Source organism: Aquarana catesbeiana, linkage group LG10 (assembly GCF_042186555.1).
Source record: "Aquarana catesbeiana isolate 2022-GZ linkage group LG10, ASM4218655v1, whole genome shotgun sequence".
NCBI lineage: Eukaryota > Metazoa > Chordata > Amphibia > Anura > Ranidae > Aquarana > Aquarana catesbeiana.
In genome coordinates this window covers 30,772,280-30,793,632 of record NC_133333.1, presented here as the reverse complement: position 1 = coordinate 30,793,632, position 21,353 = coordinate 30,772,280, and the positions used below count along the sequence as shown (strand labels likewise).

Below are 21,353 nucleotides of genomic sequence, written 5' to 3'. Positions count from 1 at the left end.
AAATGATGCCCAACGTCCTTCAACCCACTTCCTGTAACCCCAGCGTGTCAAGGCTCTGATTCCCCCTGAACTCTCAGGAAACTGCTGCAGAGAAAGTCCAAAGCAATATTCCCAATGCAGACATTCCTGACAATGGCTAAAGAGAGAGTGGGTGCTAGAGCGACCACTGGCTGGAGAGCGACCGGTTTGACCACCATCTGAAGACCAGAATGACTCAAGGCAAGGAATATGTCACCAGCACACCAGAGAACTCCATAAAAGGATCCAATACTTTATTGAATGATCACCTCACAGCAGAAGATAGTGATATTTCGGAGAAACACAGGACCCCTTCATCGGGCATTTGACCCGATGAAGGCCACATGCCTGATAAAGGGCTCCTGCTTGGTTTCGAAACATTGCTATCTTCTGCTGTGATCATTCAAAAAAGCATTGGACCCTTTTATGGAGTTCTCTGCTGTGCCAGATACCAATTCCTATCTGCAGAGAGAGGTGTAATTTTTTGGCACAGCCCTCTACAGTATTCAGGATCCACCCTCCTCCATAGGAGGAAGAAGGGGGCAGTTCAGATTAGATAGATAAGGTAAAAATGGGAACCCAAGTGGGAAAGTGTATGGAGAGAGCAAGTGCCTTGAGGCCTTGCTGGGTTGTTGTAAGCCATACAATAAGAATTCCAGGTCTGTTAGACAAGGGGTCTCCAAACTTTCCACAAAAAATGGCCAGTTTACTGTCCTTCAAAGTTTGAAGGTGCCAGACTGTGGCCAGTGTAAGTAGAAAATGCCTTGGCACCTAAGCCATGTCAATGGCATTAGTTGGAGGAATAATGCTCCATTGTTTATATCAGGGGAAGAAATAGTGCCCCATCATTGGTGTCAATGAAAGGAATAATGCCTTATCATTGGTGTCAATGGGAGGAATACTGTAGTGCCCCATCATTGGTATCAGTGGGAGGATTGGTGCTCCATCATTGGTATCATTGAGAGAAATTGTGCCCCTTCGTTGGTGTCATTGGGAGGAATTGAGCACCATCATTGGTGTCATCATCAGTGCCCCATCGTTGATGTCACTGGGAGGAATTGTGCCCCTTCGTTGGTGTCAGTGGGGGGAATCATGCCCCATAGTTGGTGTCAGAAGATGAAATATTGCTCCAAGGGCTGGAAAAAAGCAAGCAAATTCAAGCCCAGGACAGAGTTTGTAGACCACTGATGTAGTACATTGGTTGTAAATCTTTGTCAGTATGGTGGTGCACAACACCTGTCATTTTCAGTACAATTCTGCAAGACATTCATACATCCCCTTAAAAACACTGCACATATTTCCAATGAAAAGCTAGTTTGATGGGATCTATGTATAAAAAAATTACTATGAAATGTCTCAAGCATTAGCACAGCCGTATTTTACTACCATGTTCTAATTGTAAAAAATTTGCTGTGAGAATGTCTCGGGCATTCACATAGTCTTCACGAATAATGATTTGTCTAATGACTCCCTATGATCATCAGCTACATCTAGTGGACATAATGCGGTATTTTCCTGAAATATTATCTTCCCACCCAATAACACCAACGATGGAGCACAGTTCCTCCCAATGATACCAATGATGGAGCATGAGTCTTCTCACCCAATTACACCAACAATGGGGCACAATTCCTCTCACTGACACTAATAATGGGGCACGATTCCTTCCACCCAATAACACCAACGATGGGGCACAATTCTTCTCACTGACACTAATAATGGGGCACGATTCCTTCCACCCAATAACACCAACGATGGGGCACAATTCTTCTCACTGACACCAAAGATGGGGCATTGTTTATTCCCACGTATGCCAGGAAATTTTCTACCTCCGATGGCCACAGTCCGGCCCCCCTAAAGTCTGAAGGATGGTAAACTGGCTTTTTGTTTAGAACGTTTGGAGACCCCTGTACTACATGAATGTGGCATAACACTACCATACAGAAAATACCCCTGGCATGTTACTATGGGTACGCTGAGAATGACATGCTTCATCATACTGCATGGTGTGGGATGTGTACACATGCATGGTCTGACTTTTATGTCTGTGGTTCCTAAAATGAGTCACTGACCTGCCAAGTATGTATTAGGCCAGTTAGTCATACACAAGAGTTTACACTTTAATATTAGGGAGTGTTGTGGGTATTGGCTCAACTATGTAATGAATCACTTGGCATTTCCTTTTATTATATAAAAAGTATAAATATATCATATCTAGTATATAAATATATATATATATATATATATATATATATATATATATATATATATATATATATCAACTTGTCAGAAACCACATAGAACTGAAATACCACTTTTGGGTGCGTTTGATTTGGAAAATAAATCTGCACCTTGCCCGTGTGATGACTCACTTTGCCCCGTTATTGTTGTTGCAGGGAGTCGGGTGTACAGCTCTGATAGTCGCCGTCGCTGCTCAGAAACTGGAGTTCACCAAGGCTGAAAAGCATGTACACAACTTTATGATGGACATACACTACATGAAGCAGGTAGGCAATGGAATCTTTACACACCCTTTAATGAAATAACTAAGCATGTGCAGTGTTCTGCTGCTCCTTGACTGTCCAATCACAGGAAGAGGGCAGGAAAGTAAAATGGACACTAGAGGGCGCTTTTAAGTGTAGCAAGTTAGTGTATATTATTAAAAACAGTAAAAAAAATGCACTCACATTTAGTAAGATGAAAAAAGGCATATCTTTAAATGAAGGGAGGTCATTTCAGGGACCCAGGCCAATCTACAGCAATCCTGGGAGGTGTAGAGAGACTTAGGGACTTAGGGGGTTGGGGAAGAGACCAGGCTGTATTGCATAACTGCAGCAGAGAAAAGTCAGGTCACCAGGCTGGCTTTGCTTTCTGGCAGGACTGTGTAAATTTCAGGACTGGCTGGGCAGAAATATACATTTTTTTGGCCCCAATTGATGTACTTTGTATTTATTTAGCTGTTTTCCTTGAGTTTAGCTTTAAAGACCATCTCCGGTAAAATTTAGTGCAAAGCCTACTCTTTCCACCCACTCCACTTCCACCTATTCATACTTTTTTCTTGTTCAGTGTGTTTATTAATTGTTAGACATAGAAGCAGCATTTCAATCTAACTTGTTTTGAACATAAAAAAGAGCAAATGCAAAGCATATGGGATATTACAATTAATTAGAAACATGAAGGGTACCATACAGGAATTTAGTTGGGAGCAGGTTATCTCCGGAGGGTGCAAAGAAGAACTGAAGTCCTCAGTGTAGAAGATTGACCTGGTATGATCCAAAGGGGGTCTAGAACGATTAGGGTATTAGGAGAGGTAAAGGGTAGGGGTAGTACCGGGACAGGTTCGTCTAGTGCCCAGGGCAAGGATGTGGAACTGCGCCCCCCCTCCAACTGTTAATGCATGCCAGAGAATAGGTTTACTGCCTTGTGATTATTCTTTGTCCCCTTGCTCCGCTGTTCCCAGGGCAGCTTCCCCTCCTGCCTGACCCTTGTTCTGGCCCTGGGTAGAGGTATAGCAGAGAATGCGTAACAGTATAGAACAGGGAGATCCGTAGGGAGGGTTAAGGGCAGGGTAGGTGTATCCCATGGGCTAACACTTCCTTTAACTGGACAGTCAAGTGCTTGCTCAATGTGTTAGTCTTTTTGTGAAGCATGATTGAGTTAATCCTCGACCTGGTTTAAGCGAAGGGAAAAGTAGGTGATTTCTAGGTCTCCCCAGAGGGGTGACACCAAGGGTGGCCGCGGACTAACCGTTTGGTAACAGGGGAGCAAAGCAGAAGCAGGAGGCGGCGGTGGCTGCAGCCTCTGATCCCAGAAGTAGCTCAACTGGCAGAGTAGGTCGGAGTCCCGGCTGTGATTGTGCCTCGGCAGCCTCACTACACACAGCTGGTAAAAAGGAGTCGGCGGGCTGTGAGTAGGTGACAGCCCAGTGTAGTTTTTTTTTGGGGGGGTGGAGGAGTCTCCTGGTGCAGTATGGGGGGGATAAGGGAAACCTCTCCTCTCTCACCCACCTCTCTCTCTCACCCCCCTCTCTCTCTCACCCACCTCTCCTCTCTCTCACCCACCTTACCTCTCTCTCACCCCCCTCTCTCTTTCACCCCCCTCTCTCTCTCACCCCCCTCTCTCTCTCACCCACCTCTCCTCTCTCACCCACCTCTCCTCTCTCACCCACCTCTCTCTCTCACCCCCCTCTCTCTCTCACCCACCTCTCCTCTCTCACCCACCTCTCCTCTCTCTCACCCACCTTACCTCTCTCTCACCCCCCTCTCTCTCTCACCCCCCTCTCTCTCTCACCTCCCTTCATTCTCTCTCACCCACCTCTCCTCTCTCTCACCCACCTCTCCTCTCTCTCACCCCCCCTCTCTCTTTCCCCTTCCCTCTCATTCATGCCCTACTTGAGAAGGAAGGGGTGGGACAAATTTAGATGGGGGGGGGGGGCGCAATTGAAGTCTTGGCTAGGGCAGCACAAAACCAAAATACACCACTGGGGATACCTGGCCAGAATTTAGGTGAGCTCTTCAGAAGCGTTAGTTCACTAAACCTAGGTGATCAAAGGTATAGAGAGGCAACAATAGGTTACTTTCCACTTTTTGGATCATATTGAAGGGTTCGCACAACACCTCTGAGATGTGCCCAGATGCTGATGTTGTGACCTCCATAGCCAAACCCGGACAGTTCCAGTGTGAAAACAAAGCTGTTATGGAAAGTCCTATCTGAATGGGGCCCAGTGTGGCAGTGGCTTCCTGGTAATGGCCTTGCCATTCTATTAATATAGGCAGTGGAGACTTTTTATCCATCTCCAGATCTCCTGCAGATCCCCAAGGTGCGTTTCATATTCACACAATACTGGGAGGCCAAGAATCAGGGCTTGACCTTTGGTTTCTTATTATAGACGGGTCACAGGACCTCGGCTTCCTCATAGGAAACAATTTAGCTTTCCATACAGGAAAAAGGCCTTTATGAATCCTGGTAAATCAGATCCACAAGAGAAGGTCGTATTTCAGAGGCCTTAGAATGAGCCGCAGTAAAATCTTTGGGAAAACAAAGGCCTCTAGATATACTATGAAGACGTTCATAAGCTCAAAGAGCTCTTATTAATGAATAGAAGCTCACCTATCATCGTGAAGGGAGGAGGTTATCAGGTTGCTGCTTCTCCCTCACTGTCCAAACAAATGCCGGGAGCAGGGAGGTGACCTAGCTTTGTTAAACCCCAGGTTATAACTGGCTCGTGACCCCCTTCTCATAATTTAATTTGACATCTTGCTCTTATCCCCACTTGCCAACCTGCCTTTCTCTGGCACTTTTAGTTTACAAGTTTAAATCAGTACTCTTTGCAAAAAAAATTACTTATAACCCCATACTTTTTTTTTTTTTAGCAGAGACCCTAGGGAATAAAATGGCGATCGTTGCAATTTTTTATGTCACACAGTATTTGTCATATGTCACAGCGCAGCAATTTTGCAAACGCAATTTTTTGGGAAAAAATGCACTTTAATAGAGATTAAAAGAAACAAAAAGGATTATATCACCCTAATTTTTTGTTAAAATGTGAAAGATGATGTTACGCTGAAATAGATACCCAACATGCCACCCGTTAACCACTTCAAGCCCGGAAGGTCTTACCTACTTCCCGACTATGCCATTTTTTGCGATACGGCACTGCGTCGCTTTAACTGACAATTGTGCGGTCGTGCGACATTGTACCCAAACAAAATTGAGGTCCTTTTTTTCCCACAAATAGAGCTTTCTTTTGGTGGTATTTGATCACCTCTGCGATTTTTATTTTTTGCGCTACAAACAAAAAAATAGAAGCAATTTTGAATAAAAAACATTATTCCTTACTTTCTGCTATAAAACATTCCCAATAAAAAAAAAAAAAAAAATCTAATTTCTTTATCAGTTTAGATCAATATGTATTCTGCTACATATTTTTGGTAAAAAAAAATCCCAATAAGCGTTTATTGAATGGTTTGCGCAAAAGTTATCTCGTCTACAAACTTTGCATTAGATTTATGGCATTTTTATTTTTGTTTTGTTTTTTTACTAGTAATGGCCGATTTTTAGCGGGACTGCAACATTGTGGCGGACAAATCTGAGCCTAAGTGACACTTTTTGGGGATCAGTGACACCAATACAGTGATCAGTGCTAAAAAAATGCACTGATCCCTGTATAAAAGACACTGGCAGGGAAGGGGGTAACACTAGGGGGTGATCAAGGGGTTAAATGTGTTCCCTGGGAGGTGTTTCTAACTGGGGGGGGAGTGTTACACTGGAGGAAAACAGAGATCGCATTTCAGCTTGGCTGAAACAGAAGATCTCTCTTTTCCTCACTGACAGATCAGCGGTGTGGCACACCGCTACTCCGTGTCTCCTATGAACGATCGGCGGGTCACGGCTGCCATTGCACCCGCCGGACCCGCTAATTGGCTCCCGCTGTGTCAAATCACAGCTGGAGTGGCGCACCCTCTACACCGTGTGCACAAAATCACATACAGGTATGTGATTTTGTGCAGCCAGGCCACCCTGCACAGTATATGAACGGTGGGCGGTCCGGAAGTGGATAAAATTGCGCACACTCGTGGAATGGTGACAATCTACAGTACTTATAAATCTCCAAAGGGGGACGCTTTAAATGCCTTTACAGGTTACCTGTTTAGAATTACAGAGGTGGTCTAGTGCTAGAATTATTGCTCCCGCTCTAATGTTCATGGCGATACATCACATGTGTGGTACGAACACCATTTACATATGCGTGTGCGACTTACGTATGCGTTCACGTCTGCGCGTGAGCATGAAGAGATGGAGGCGCTTTACATTTTTATCATTATTTATTTTACTTTTTAGTTTTACACTGTCTTTTTTTTTTTTATCGCTTTTATTCTTATTACAAGGAATGTAAATATCCCTTGCAATAGAAATAAGGATGACCGGTCCTCTTTATGGAGAGTTCTGTGGCCAAAAAGACCCCAAATCTCTCATTTACCTTTAAAAGCAAAAGATCAAAAAAAAAAGATTTTTTGATCTTTTGATTTTTTTTTTTTTTATCAAAATTTTTTTTATTATTTCCATTTTACAATACAACAATCTTCATACATTGTTACAAACAAAAAAGAAAAAAAAAAACCCTCATCACCCACCCCAGACCCTTATTACATTACATCTTCTACTACCACATTCGCTTAAATCTTATCCCTCCCCCCCCTTCCCTTCCAAACCACTTGGTAATCCTGTAGTTACTCCTTCCCCTTTCTCCCTTTGTGCAAGAAGACCTCTTACCCTTCGTGAGAAGGAGAGGGAGAAGAAAAAAAAAAAAAAGGGGGGAGGGGAGGGGGACATAAAAGTGCATAAGTGTACATAATTGGATAAAAAGTGTACGTGTTTATCAATTTGTATTTGTGTACGAGGCCCTCATTGGCCAAACTATTCTAGTAAGTGTTATTACCCTTTACCCACCAAAACACCAGAAAACCGAACATAGGGAAAAAAAACAAACAAAAAAAAAAAAAACAAGAGTTATGTGGTTCCCTCCCCCACCTCTAAAGAAAGAAAAAAAAAAAAAAACACCCCAAACCCCGTGTTTATCATTATATTTAATTTGGGAGGAGGCCCTCCATGGCCAAACTATAAGTGTTATTACCCTCTACCCGTCATATTATAAAAAAACAAAACCCGTGTTTATCAATTATTTAATTTGTGTAGAAGGCCCTCATTGGCCAAACTATAAGTGTTATTACCCTTACCCATCATGTTATCTCGAGAGAGAGAGAAAAAAAAAAAAAAAGGGGTATATATAACAGGGAGTTTGGGACTTTAAATGAAGCGATTTGAAATGCGGAGGATTAAAATTGTAATTTTATTAGTATTAGTAAGTATATAGTAAAGGAATTTCATGTGTATATACAGACATACATATATAATTGGCACAAAATTATAGGCATATTAGGTGGAAAGGTACAAGCAGTAGAGTACATAATTACACTGGATAGATCATGGTCAGAGTAATGTTAGTATAAAATAACATATAGCCTATAGGTGCCAGGGATGGCATATCCGGTAGCTGATAATAAAATTGCATAGCAAAATGATATAGTCATGATATTAATAAATTAATGACATCAAGGTAATAATGGATAGAGTTCTGGCATCAATTGTAGCTCGACGTGTTTCGTGGATGATTTTGTCCACTCATCAGGAGCTGATGCATAGTAATCCTGTAGGATATATACGTATAGTCAACCTCAATCCGTATAGAGAGGAATAAAACAAAAAATGCTGGAAAAATTTGGCCAGACAAGCACTTACCAACCCTGACACTGAGCGTGGCGCATGGCAGATGGCATGGAGTGGGCCGGGGACAACAAACCCCGTGGCGGGAGCTGAGGCAGCATGTAATGTCTGGATGACATCAGGTAATAAAATGACAATGTATGGGTAGTGAAATGATCTCCATGTGGCAGCAATGATAAAACATGGATTGTCAGAGAGTAGAAATACCTGAGGATAAATGTTAAAAAATATAGTATATCAGTATTCGTTCAAAACAGAGTAGGTTATATTGAGTATTATATAGTATAAATAATGTATACAAAGGTACTTGTATATGAAGATTACTGATGAGTAATACAATAGAAGTCGTATAATAAAGGGAATGATTGATCATTCCCTTAACCAGATCTCCTTTATTATATGACTTCTATTGTATTACTCATCAGTAATCTTCATATACAAGTACCTTTGTATACATTATTTATACTATATAATACTCAATATAACCTACTCTGTTTTGAACGAATACTGATATATTATATTTTTTTACATTTATCCTCAGGTATTTCTACTCTCTGACAATCCATGTTTTATCATTGCTGCCACATGGAGATCATTTCACTACCCATACATTGTCATTTTATTACCTGATGTCATCCAGACATTACATGCTGCCTCAGCTCCCGCCACGGGGTTTGTTGTCCCCGGCCCACTCCATGCCATCTGCCATGCGCCACGCTCAGTGTCAGGGTTGGTAAGTGCTTGTCTGGCCAAATTTTTCCAGCATTTTTTGTTTTATTCCTCTCTATACGGATTGAGGTTGACTATACGTATATATCCTACAGGATTACTATGCATCAGCTCCTGATGAGTGGACAAAATCATCCACGAAACACGTCGAGCTACAATTGATGCCAGAACTCTATCCATTGTTACCTTGATGTCATTAATTTATTAATATCATGACTATATCATTTTGCTATGCAATTTTATTATCAGCTACCGGATATGCCATCCCTGGCACCTATAGGATATATATGTTATTTTATACTAACATTACTCTGACCATGATCTATCCAGTGTAATTATGTACTCTACTGCTTGTACCTTTCCACCTATTATGCCTATAATTTTGTGCCAATTATATATGTATGTCTGTATATACACATGAAATTCCTTTACTATATACTTACTAATACTAATAAAATTACAATTTTAATCCTCCGCATTTCAAATCGCTTCATTTAAAGTCCCAAACTCCCTGTTATATATACCTGATTTCGAGATGTAGGCGACTAGTGCACCTCATTTAAAGTCCCAATTCCCCTTCTATTGCAAAAAAAAAAGGGGGGGGGGGAGGAAAAACACAGGAAAACCACAACCCCACCCCCTCCCCCCTCCAAACCCTCCCCCACATTTGATCTTTTGATTTAAAAAAAAAAAAATAAAAATTCCTTCCAGCCTGGACCAGGAGTGACTTCATGACGTCACTCTGGTCATCCAAGGCCATAGAGGCAATCAAGGAGTATCTACTCTTTTATCGCCTGTGGGAGCAGCCGGCCGCACCATCGGATCGCTTCTCAGGCGAACCGGCAGAAATGGTAAGCCCGAGAAACACGCCCCCCCTTCCGCCACTTCAGAAAGAGTTCCACCAGCTCATGAGCCTCTCAGAACAGTTTCATGAGAAAGCCAGCCACTGGCTGAAAAGAATGGTACCGGGGTTATTGCTGATATCCTCAGCCTTAATCCCGGTAAACCACTTGCAAACCGCAAACTTTATATACGTATTGGGGTCAGCAAGTGGTTAAAGTGACGAGAAGTGCTGTTGATTTTTTTGTTTCTTTTGTTTTTCTTTTTAATACATTTAACCATTTCAGCCCAGGAATGATTTACCCCCTTAATGACCAAGCCATTTTTTGCAATATGGCACTGCGTCGCCTTAACTGACAATTCAGCAGTCGTGCGACGCTGTACCCAAATAAAGGCCAACAATTTTGAAAAAAAAAAAATATTTTTTACTTTTTGCTATAATAAATATAAAAAATAAAATAAAAAATAAAATAAATGTCTTCATCAGTTTAGGTCAATACAGTATCTCAATACAGTATCTCACAAAAGTAAGTACACCCCTCACATTTTTAAAAAATATTTTATTATATCTTTGTAAAGTAGTGAGTGCACAGCTTGTATAACAGTGTAAATTTGCTGTCCCCTCAAAATAACTCAACACACAGCCATTAATGTCTAAACCGCTGGCAGCAAAAGTGAGTACACCCCTAAGTGAAAATGTCCAAACTGGGCCCAAAGTGTCAATATTTTGTGTGGCCACCATTATTTTCCAGCACTGCCTTAACCCTCTCTCACTCCTCCATGACGACATCACGGAGCTGGTGGATGTTAGAGACCTTGCGCTCCTCCACCTTCCATTTGAGGATGCTCCACAGATGTTCCATAGGGTTTAGGTCTGGAGACATGCTTGGCCAGTCCATCACCTTTACCCTCAGCTTTTTAGCAAGGCAGTGGTCGTCTTGGAGGTGTGTTTGGGGTCATTATCATGTTTGAATACTGCCCTGCAGCCCAGTCTCCGAAGGGAGGGGATGATGCTATGCTTCAGTATGTCACAGTACATGTTGGCATTTATGGTTCCCTCAATGAACTGTAGAGCCCCAGTGTTGGCAGCACTCATGCAGCCCCAGACCATGACATTCCCACCACCATGACACTCCCACCACCATGCTTGACTGTAGGCAATACACACTTGTCTTTGTACTCCTCACCTGGTTGCCACCACACACGCTTGTCACCATCTGAACCAAATAAGTTTATCTTGGTCTCATCAGACCACAGGACATGGTTCCAGTAATCTTGTCTTTAGCTAACTGTTTGAAGGCTTTCTTGTACATCATCTTTAGAAGAGGCTTCCTTCTGGGACGACAGCCATGCAGATCAATTTGATGCAGTGTTCGGCGTATGGTCTGAGCACCGACAGGCTGACACCCCACCCCTTCAACCTCTGCAGCAATGCTGACAGCACTCATATGTCTATTTCCTAAAGACAACCTCTGGATATGATGCTGAGCACGTGCACTCCTTCTTTGGTTGACCATGGTGAGGCCTGTTCTGAGTGGAACCTGTCCTGTTAAACCTGTATGGTCTTGGCCACCGTGCTTCAGCTCAGTTTCAGGGTCTTGGCAATCTTCTTATAACCTAGGCCCTCTTTATGTAGAGCAACAATTCTTTTTTTCATATCCTCTGAGTTCTTTGCCATGAGGTGCCATGTTGAACTTCCAGTGACCAGTATGAGAGAGTGAGAGCGATAACACCAAATTTAACACACCTGCTCTCCATTCACACCTGAGACCTTGTAACACTAACCAGTCACATGGCACCGGGGAGGGAAAAAGGCTAATTGGGCCCAATTTGGACATTTTCACCTAGGGGGTGTACTCAGTTTTGTTGCCAGCGGTTTAGACATTAATGGCTGTGTGTTGAGTTATTTTGAGGGGACAGCAAATGTACACTATTATACAAGCTGTACACTCACTACTTTACATTGTAGAAAAGTGTCATTTCTTCAGTGTTGTCACATGAAAAGATAGAATAAAATATTTACAAACATGTGAGGGGTGTACTCACTTTTGTGAGATACTGTATGTATTCTTCTACATATTTTTGTCTCCTACAAAATAGGGGATAGATTTATGGCATTTTTATTATTAATTTTTTACTAGTAATGGCGGTGATCAACGATTTTTAGCGGGACTGCGACATTGCGGCGGACAGATCTGACACTTTTATGGGACCAGTGACATTATTACAGTGATCAGAGCTTAAAAGAGCCACTGATTACTGTATAAATGTCACTGGCAAGGAAGGGGTTAACACTAGGGGGCGATCAAGGGGTTAAGTGTGTTCCCTAGGGAGGTGTTTCTAACAGTTGGGGGAGGGGACTGACTGGGAGTACAGAGAGATCGCTGTTCCCGATCACTAGGAACAGACGATCTCTATCTACTCTACTAGAATGGGGATCTGTTTGTTTACATTGAGATCCCCGTTCTGGCTCTCTGTGGAGCGATCGCGGGTGGCTAGCGGAAATTGCGGCCGCTAGCCATGCCTTTCGGGTCAGGCGATGCACCGCAGGTGCGCCGGCGCCTGCTATATCTATTTAATGGACCAACGTACTGGTACGGCGGTTCACACAGCCAAGCCAACCTGCCGCAGTACAACTACGGTGGCTGGTCGGCAAGCAGTTAAAGTGATAGTAAAGGTTCGTTTTTTCAAGCATTTCTTTCTTTTAATTTTGATGATTATGGCTTACAGCTAGTGCAAACCCTAAATTCAATATCTCAGAAAATTCGAATATTACATAAGACCAATAAAAAAAAAAGGATTTTTAACACAGAAATGTTGTTGCACTCAATACTTGCTCGGGGCTCCTTTTGCATGAATTTCTGCATCAATGCGGCGTGGCATGGAGACGATCAGCCTGTAGCACTGCTGAGGTGTTATGGAAGCCCAGGTTGCTTTGATAGCGGCCTTCAGCTCGTCTTCATTGTTGGGTCTGGTGTCTCTCATCTTCCTCTTGACAATACCCCACAGATTCTCTATGGGGTTTAGGTCAGGCGAGTTTGCTGGCTAATCAAGCACAGTGATACCATGATCAATAAACCAGGTATTGGTAGTTTTGACAGTGTAGGAGGTGCTGGAAAATGAAATCAGCATCTCCATAAAGCTGGTCAGCAGAGGGAAGCATGAAGTGTTCTAGAATTTCCTGCTAGAGGGCTGTGCTGACTTGATAAAACACAGTGGACCAACACCAGCAGATGACATGGCTCTCCAAATCATCACTGACTGTGGAAACTTTACACTGGACCTCATGCAACTTGAATTCTGTGCCTCTCCACTCTTCCTCCAGACTCTGAGACCTTGATTGCCAAATGAATGCAAAATTTACTTTAATCCAAAAGGAGAACTTTGGACCACTGAGCAACAGTCCAATTCTTTTTCTCCTTAGCCCAGATAAGATGCTTCTGACATTGTCTCTGGTTCAGGAGTGGCTTGACACAAAGATTGCGAGAGTTGTAGGCCATGTCCTGGAAATGTCTGTGTGTGGTGGCTCTTGAAGCACTGGCACCAGGCGTAGTGCAGCCGAAGTCCACTCCTTGTAATTCTTCCCCAAATCCTCTCAAGGCTGTGGTTATCCCTGTTGCTTGTGCACCTTCTACCACACTTTTTCTTTCCACTTAACATTCCATTAATATGCTTGGATACAGCACTCTGTGAACAGCCAGCTTCGTTAGCAATGACCTTTTGAGGCTTAAGCCTCGTACACACGATCAGATTTACGGAAGACCGTTTGTACGTTTTTTGTTGCATGCTAGTCTCATGTCGAAAGTGAAGAGGTTACTAACCATACGTAAATTCTCATATGACAGAATTCAATTCCAGAAGTGGCGTAACGTGTTGAATAGTTTTGTATGTATTCTTTCATTTCTCAGCATGCGTAGTCTTGCTGTTACAATTTTTTTTTGACAAAAAACGTACCAATTAAACGAATATCGGACGTCGAGTTTACATACGACAAAAATTTTATAGTTTGCACATCCAACATTTGTCAGACGAAAAACCGGAATCAGCTGGCGAAAGCACCGTACTAATGATCCGAAAATCGGCAGATGGTTCGTCGGACAAAATTTTACTTCCGATTTTCGTATTGTGTGTACGGGCCTTTACCCTCCTTGTGAAGGGTGTCAATGACTGTCTTCTAGATAACTGTCAAGTCAGCAGTCTTCCCCATGATTGTGTAACCTACTGAACCAGACAGAGAGACCATTTAACCACTTCTGGACCGCCGCACGCCCATATATGTCCTAACTTTGAAGAGAGATATATTTGTTATGGCATCAGCTAGCTGCCATAACCCTGGTATCCTTTTGTTCGGCCGGTGGTCCAGTTTCTGATAATAGTGGTCTCTGCGGTAGGAGAGGGGCCCCCCTCCCGCCGAGCTCTGGTGCCCTCTGTCGCTTACCGGGGCTGATGGTAGCGACGGAGGTGATCGGATCCTCTCATGTCAGTGGAATGGAGACGAGTGAGGGGAAAATGACCCCCACCCATCTCCATACCATTGCAGGGCGGAAGCGATGTCAAAACGTCACTTCCGCCCATAGCTTTTAAAGGGACGTTTTTTTTTTATTGCATTTTAGTGTAAATATGAGATCCGAGGTCTTTTTGACCCCAGATCTCATATTTAATAGGTCCTGTCATGCTTTTTTCTATTACAAGGGATGTTTACATTCCTTGTAATAGGAATAAAAATATTTACGAAAGGCAAATCCACTTTGTACTGAAAGTGCACTTGGAAGTGCAGTCGCTCTAAATCTAAGGAGTAGATCTGAAATGAGGGGAAGCTCTGCTGATTTTATCATCCAATCGTGTGCAAGCTAAAATGCTGTTTTTTATTTTCCTTGCATGTCCCCCTCAGATCTACAGCGACTTCACTTTCAAGTGCACTTGCAGTGCAAAGTGGATTTTCCTTTAAATAACACCCAATTTTTTTTGAAAGAACAGTGTAAAAATAAAAAATAAAAGGTAAAATAAATAAATGCGCCCCGTCCCGCCGAGCTCACGTGCAGAAGCGAACACATACGTGAGTAGCGCCCACATATGAAAATGGTGTTCAAACCACACATGTGAGGTATCGCCGTGATTGGTAGAGTGAGAGCAATGATTCTAGCCCTAGACCTCCTCTCTAACTCAAAACATGCAACCTGTAGAATTTTTTAAACGGCGCCTATGGAGATTTTTAAGGGTAAAAGTTTGGATGCAATTTTGAAGCGTGACATGTTGGGTATCAATTTACTCGGCATAACATTATCTTTCACAATATAAAAAAAATTGGGCTAACTATACTGTTGTCTTATTTTTTCATTCAAAAAAGTGTATTTTTTCCAAAAAAAGTGCGCTTGTAAGACCGCTGCACAAATACGGTGTGACAGAAAGTATTGCAACGACCGCCATTTTATTCTCTAGGGTGTTAAAAAAAAAACGTATAAAGTTTGGGGGTTCTACGTCATTTTCTAGCAAAAAAAACTGTTTTTAACTTGTAAACAACAAATCTCAGAAAGAGGCCTTGTCCTTAAGTGGTTAAAGGCTCAGGAAACCTTTACAGGTGTTTTGAGTTAATTTGCTGATTAAAGTGTGACACCACGAGTCTACAATATTCTAATTTTCTGAGATACTGAATTTTGGGTTTTCACTAGCTGTAAGCCATAATCATCAAAATTAAAAGAAAGAAGTGCTTGAAATATATCACTCTGTGTGTACTGAATCTATATAATATATGAGTGTCACTTTTTGAATTGAATTACCAAAATAAATTAACTTTTTGTTGATATTGACATTTTTTTGAGATGCACCTGTATATCGGATGCAAGGTCTATTTTAAAGTCATCCAAAACAGGATCAACTCATAACACTGATCTGACTTGCTTTTGTTTCGTAGATTAAATGTGCAGCGGCGAATGTGCTGGGCGAGGCCTGGCTGCTCCACAAACACACAAGGCAACGGGACAGAGCCAAAATACGGCAACACCAGAGGGAGCTGCTGGCGGCCATTCACATGTAAGTCTGTCCACCCGGGAATCAGCTTCTTTGTTCAGCTTGGGCTGGTTCATCCTGTAAGCTTAATAATGCAAGAAACAACACAGGGTAAGCACAATGAGATCGGACCCATAATATTTATGGCACCATTCTCATCTTCACATCCTTATCCAATGCATCTACAGCGCTTAAAAAAGATGAATCCATCATAGAGAAGAACAGAGGTGTATACAAAATGCATCAAATGCACACAATACATCCAATCATCATGAAATTCTCTGCAAAAGCAATGCCATGAGTGCACTGTATAAGAAATATCTGTAATATATATATATATATATATATATATATATATTCCTTTTTTTGTTTTACAAAATAAACATTTATTACAGGATATAAACAAACCACTGTACAGTACCTGCAAAGCATGAGCATATTAATAAGCCCAGCACTGCCTATACTTTCAATGACACTCTATCAATCAATCACTGTTTCTAATTAGGATAGTTCAGTCTGTGCCAGTGCAGTTAGGGTAGGTCTGACTTTCTTTGGCGTCCGTTTACCAAAAAAAAAGTTGCTGCCTAAAACTTCAGGTGGTATGTAAGTTCGCTTAGTGCTCCCTCTCCTGGTTGCAAGTAGTAAAAAAAAAAAATATATATATATATTTGTTTTTCAGTATTTGCAGTACATACTTAATAGCTGGCATTATAGCTATCAAACCCAACCCTGCTTCCATTCCTTCAGGCTGCATTCACATATTCGTGTCACACGAACGTTTTGTAAAAATAACAGAAGTGTATACGTGTAGTGTCTTGCCGAGAAAGTTCCCCCGGCGGATACTGCGCAGTACGAACTACGAAGAGCCGCCGAAGATAGCCGAAGCTGAAAATCTTCAATCAGCTGTACACGGCGCCTGCGCTCTGGGTCCAGGTTCAAGTCCCACCATCCAAGTGGACCTAGAGGGAGAATAAAAAAGTGCCGAGCGAAGCGAGGCCGTGCCCGAAGCGTGGCGAGCGAAGCGAGCCCGCGAGGGGCCCTCTTACAGGCGCCGTGTACAGCAGATTTCCAACTATTCCGCTTCGGCTATTTCCGCCGGCTCCTACTGCGCAGGCGCAGCTCCTGTGCAGTAGAGGGGGGTCCTTATCTGCCGAGGGGAACTTTCTCGGCAGAACATGTAGCGCTAAAATGTTTGGGTTAGTTAACATAACCCAACCATTGCCATTGAAAAGCAAATCACAAAATATCAGTGAGTCAAATTATATGAATCTACAGACCATAATGACTAATGAAATCACAAAAATACCACATGTGATATGTGCCGTGTGAATTGCTAGAAACTATATACAAAAAAAGATGATATATAAAAAATAAGTCCATGGAAAATCTTAAAAGTCCACAGTGTATAGTTAAGAAATTGAAGATCCTATTCAACGCATTCACATCCAATAAAATAGATAAAAGCTGTAAGCACCAGTGCAATAAAGCCACCACCAAGGCAGATGTAAGCTTACCGGATAGTTTGACGCCCCAGACGAAGTCTAATGAGACGAAACGCGTCGGAAAGGACTCCACTGCCGCCATTATTTTATGCAAGCGCTTGAATCACTTTCTAAATGTAAGTGTTTTACCTTTAATAACATTTTAAATAGTTCATACGGAATTATGCTATGTGGCCCTCTCTTTCCACTCCTTTTATCCAATTAACCAACTTTCATACCTGATGTGCAACCACCCTTGTATGGAGACCGATTTCTTATAAAGTTTCAGGATGTCTTGGGTTCCAATTATAGAGGATCCCCAAGATTCCATCCTGGTTGTCAGTTGATTACATAAGCCTGTTTGACTCATAGAACGTATGTTCTTTTGGGTTCAAACTATCCGGTAAGCTTACATCTGCCTTGGTGGTGGCTTTATTGCACTGGTGCTTACAGCTTTTATCCATTTTATTGGATGTGAATGCGGTGAATAGGATCTTCAATTTCTTCACTATACACTGTGGACTTTTAAGATTTTTCATGGACTTATTTTTTATATATGATCTTTTTTGTATATAGTTTCTAGCAATTCACACGGCACATATCACATGTGGTATTTATGTGATTTTCTGTTTATTTCATTAGTCACTATGGTCTGTAGATTCATATAATTTGACTCACTGATATTTTGTGATTTACTTTTCAGTGGCAATGGTTGGGTTATGTTAACTAACCCAAACATTTTAGCGCTACACTTATACACTTCTGTTATTTTTACAAAATGATCTGTTTGTTGCGTCAGCTGCTATCACTAGTTCAGGCAGCGCGGGGTACCTTTTTACATCACATGTGTCACACCAACGTGCATTTTTTTTTTTTTGCACTACAATCCATAGGCTGCCCTAAGCGCACCAATGAAGCTCCTGCACCTTTTTGAGTATTGAGCGCACCTTTATTTACTGCTCATTCTGGTACATTTGTGGTGTGTTTTGATGCATGCGAAAATGCACATCTGCTGGCTGCGCTTGGGGTGCCATTAACGATAAATGTAACCACAAGCACGACTCGCATTTTTTCGCACATTCACGGAATGCATAGATGTAAATGGAGCCTAATGATTCAATTTATGGGAGCACTATGTTAGCAGTGACATTATACTGTATGCAAGTTGGCGGTTTCATTCAGCAAAAATGGTTTCTGCTTGCAGAGGCCACTGCAGCCTGTAAATGGTTAAGACTGTAATTATCTGACACAATATCAGTATTAAAATAAACTAATTCAAAATGCACATTTGTCAGCATGTAATTAAAAGAGAGCAACGTTTTTATTAAAACAGCTTACCAAAAAAGATCATTATCTGCCTTAAAAAAAACTGTAAAAATGAAGTAGAAATTAGAAATATGATCTGAGCATCTAAGCACCAATAATGTGGTCATGAAAGGGTTTAATCTTCTTTCAGAGATTATATTTCTTTTTTTCTATTCCTGTTGTAGTTACAACCTTCCTGCTACAATGTGGGTCTAACAGATTGTAAATGTGTGATGCTTTTTATTACAGATTTCGTCGCAGGAGGATAAAACACAAAAATCTGAAAGATCAAGTGAATGCCATGGTCGATATCTCCAAGGTAAGATTATGAAGTGGGAACCGATATTACATTTTATTGCCCTATAATGAACAAATACCTACATTATTACATTAATGTATTAATGCTGTAATAAAAATAGTTAATAAATACAAAAAAAGTTAAAGGCAAATAAAAATTGACTGTCGGAATCTGAAAGCTTAGGTTTGATTTGTTGTAATGGAGCAACCCAGACAGGTAAGGACTGGATTGGGAGGCAGGAGGGCATCCGCACCCTATGTTGGGGCGGCCATACATGGTTCGAACCTCAGCTGGTTTAGCAAGAACCGGCCGAGATTTGAACGGTAATGGGCAGGCTGAATGTACCAAGTTGATCGATTGATCAACTTGGGTACAACCAGCTTGCTGGATTCTCTTGTGATTATCGCTAGTGGCTGCTATAGTGGCTAGCAATAATCACTGGCTTCGCCATCGCGCCCCCCCAACCCCCCCCCCCCGCCAGGAAAGGACAATGGCCTAGCAGGAGGGATTCCCGCGTTAACACTGTCTATGTTGATGGGGGGAATCGAGTCAATTGGAGATACTTCAGTGGAGATACTTTACTATTCAGACATCAGTGAATGGAAGACCCCTGGGTACTATATCTACATTAGTAATATGTGGGTATTATATATAGCAACCTGCTCCACATTTAAGCTCACAATTAGGAAGTTTTCCAGCATCAACCTCCTTTGCAGCTATGAGAAGTCATGTAACTGAAGTTCAAGCAACAGAAAGGAAGCTATGCTGGAAGCTGCGTCAAAATGAACTATGACCTTTATGAGCATCAACCTTGGCCATCAATCATTGGGGAACCATGGAACATTTTGCTTGATACACTTTCTGTAGCCCACATAAATGTGTCCTACCATCAAAGGGCTAGTTGGTTGAGTTAGGTTGAAAAAAGACACAAGTCCATCTAGTTCAACCAAAAAAAAAATACAATCCCATATACACAATCCTTCACCCACAGTTGATCCAGAGGAAGGCGAAAAACCCCAGCCAAGCATGCCTCAATTTGCTACAAAAATCCTTCCTGATCCCCCAAGAGGCAATCAGATTTTCCCTGGATCAACGTTACCTATAAATGTTAGTACCCAGTTATATTATGTACATTTAGGAAAGAATCCAGGCCATTTTTTAAAGTCATCTACTTAGCTTGCCAGAACCACCTCTGGAGGGAGTCTATTCCACATTTTCACAGCTCTTACTGTGAAGAAACCTTTCCGTATTTGGAGATGAAATCTTTTTTCCTCTAGATGTAAAGAGTGTCCCCTTGTCCTCTGTGATGACCTTAAACTGAATAACTCAACACCAAGTTCATTATATGGACAACTTATGTATTTGTACATGTTGATCATATCCCCCTTAATCTCTTCTCGCAAGGGAATAGTGCAGGGCTTTCTAAAATGACCATGTTTTGCCACCAGGCTTAAGGTTCTCTGTCCTCTCCTATATACAGGCAGTTCGCAGTTTGTGCAAATTTGCTTTAAATTTTCATCTTAGAATGTTGTCAAACATATTGTCCACTCATTTTCCAGATGCAGATGATCATGACTGAGCTGGACTACAACTTCACCTCTTCCCACCAAGATTTGGAGAAGAGGATCGACCAGCTGGACAAGAAGCTGGATGACCTCAGCCGTCTAATCATGACAGCCCTGGAATCACCCCAGATATCTCACTGACACAAGATGTCATCTTTCCTGGACTCTGTTTACCACTGGAGCATTGTCTTCCATTTTACCATCCCCTTCGTTGTCGGAAGGGTGGTGGGACAAAACATGGACAATCTAGCTGCTTGTAGAACATGAATAGACTAATGAACTTAGATGAACTTACTAGAGGACCACTCCTAAACTGCCTTACTCTTTGCAATAAAGAGGCACTTTGTGGACTATTGATTCTCATGGGACCATTTAAGGATAAAACTGACATATCAAACATGAGGTGGAATAAATGTATTTAAAATTGGGAGATTTATGATGTAGATATACATGATGCACATAAAATGATATGCAGTTACAGTAAGTTTTTGGTTCTGACATTTTGTCTTTAAGAAACTGAGAAGCTTATGTCTCTTCTAGTGAATCCTTAAGTACATGTGTGTATGTATGTACAGTTATGACCACAGCTGTCCTGGGAGGTTAGGTTGGCCTTCTTTCAGGTGTGACAGATCCTCTGGTACAGGCCAGCAGCAGGTCAGTTTTTTTTGTTTTGTTTTTTTTTAGATTTTAGAATAGGGAAGGTCTAGGGCAGTGGTCTACAAACTGCAGCCCTTTGCTTGCCTTTAGGCTATATTCCTGCCACTGACACCAATAAAGGGGCAAAATTCCTGCCACTGACACCAACAATAAAACCAATGATGGGGCATA

General features: G+C 41.9%; 1 protein-coding gene across 2 annotated transcripts in view; it reads left to right on the top strand.

Moving 5' to 3' along the window:
- KCNN4 (potassium calcium-activated channel subfamily N member 4) overlaps positions 1-21,009 on the top strand; it is a 126,558-nt gene extending 105,549 nt beyond the window's left edge. For both annotated transcript variants that reach the window (XM_073601915.1, XM_073601914.1), the window contains 4 exons: positions 2,415-2,525; positions 15,782-15,900; positions 18,912-18,981; positions 20,520-21,009. In XM_073601915.1, the coding sequence (XP_073458016.1) occupies positions 2,415-2,525; positions 15,782-15,900; positions 18,912-18,981; positions 20,520-20,666 (447 nt within the window). In that variant the 3' untranslated portion in view covers positions 20,667-21,009. The remainder of the gene's footprint in view (positions 1-2,414; positions 2,526-15,781; positions 15,901-18,911; positions 18,982-20,519) is intronic.
- The last annotated feature ends 344 nt before the right edge of the window (positions 21,010-21,353 follow it).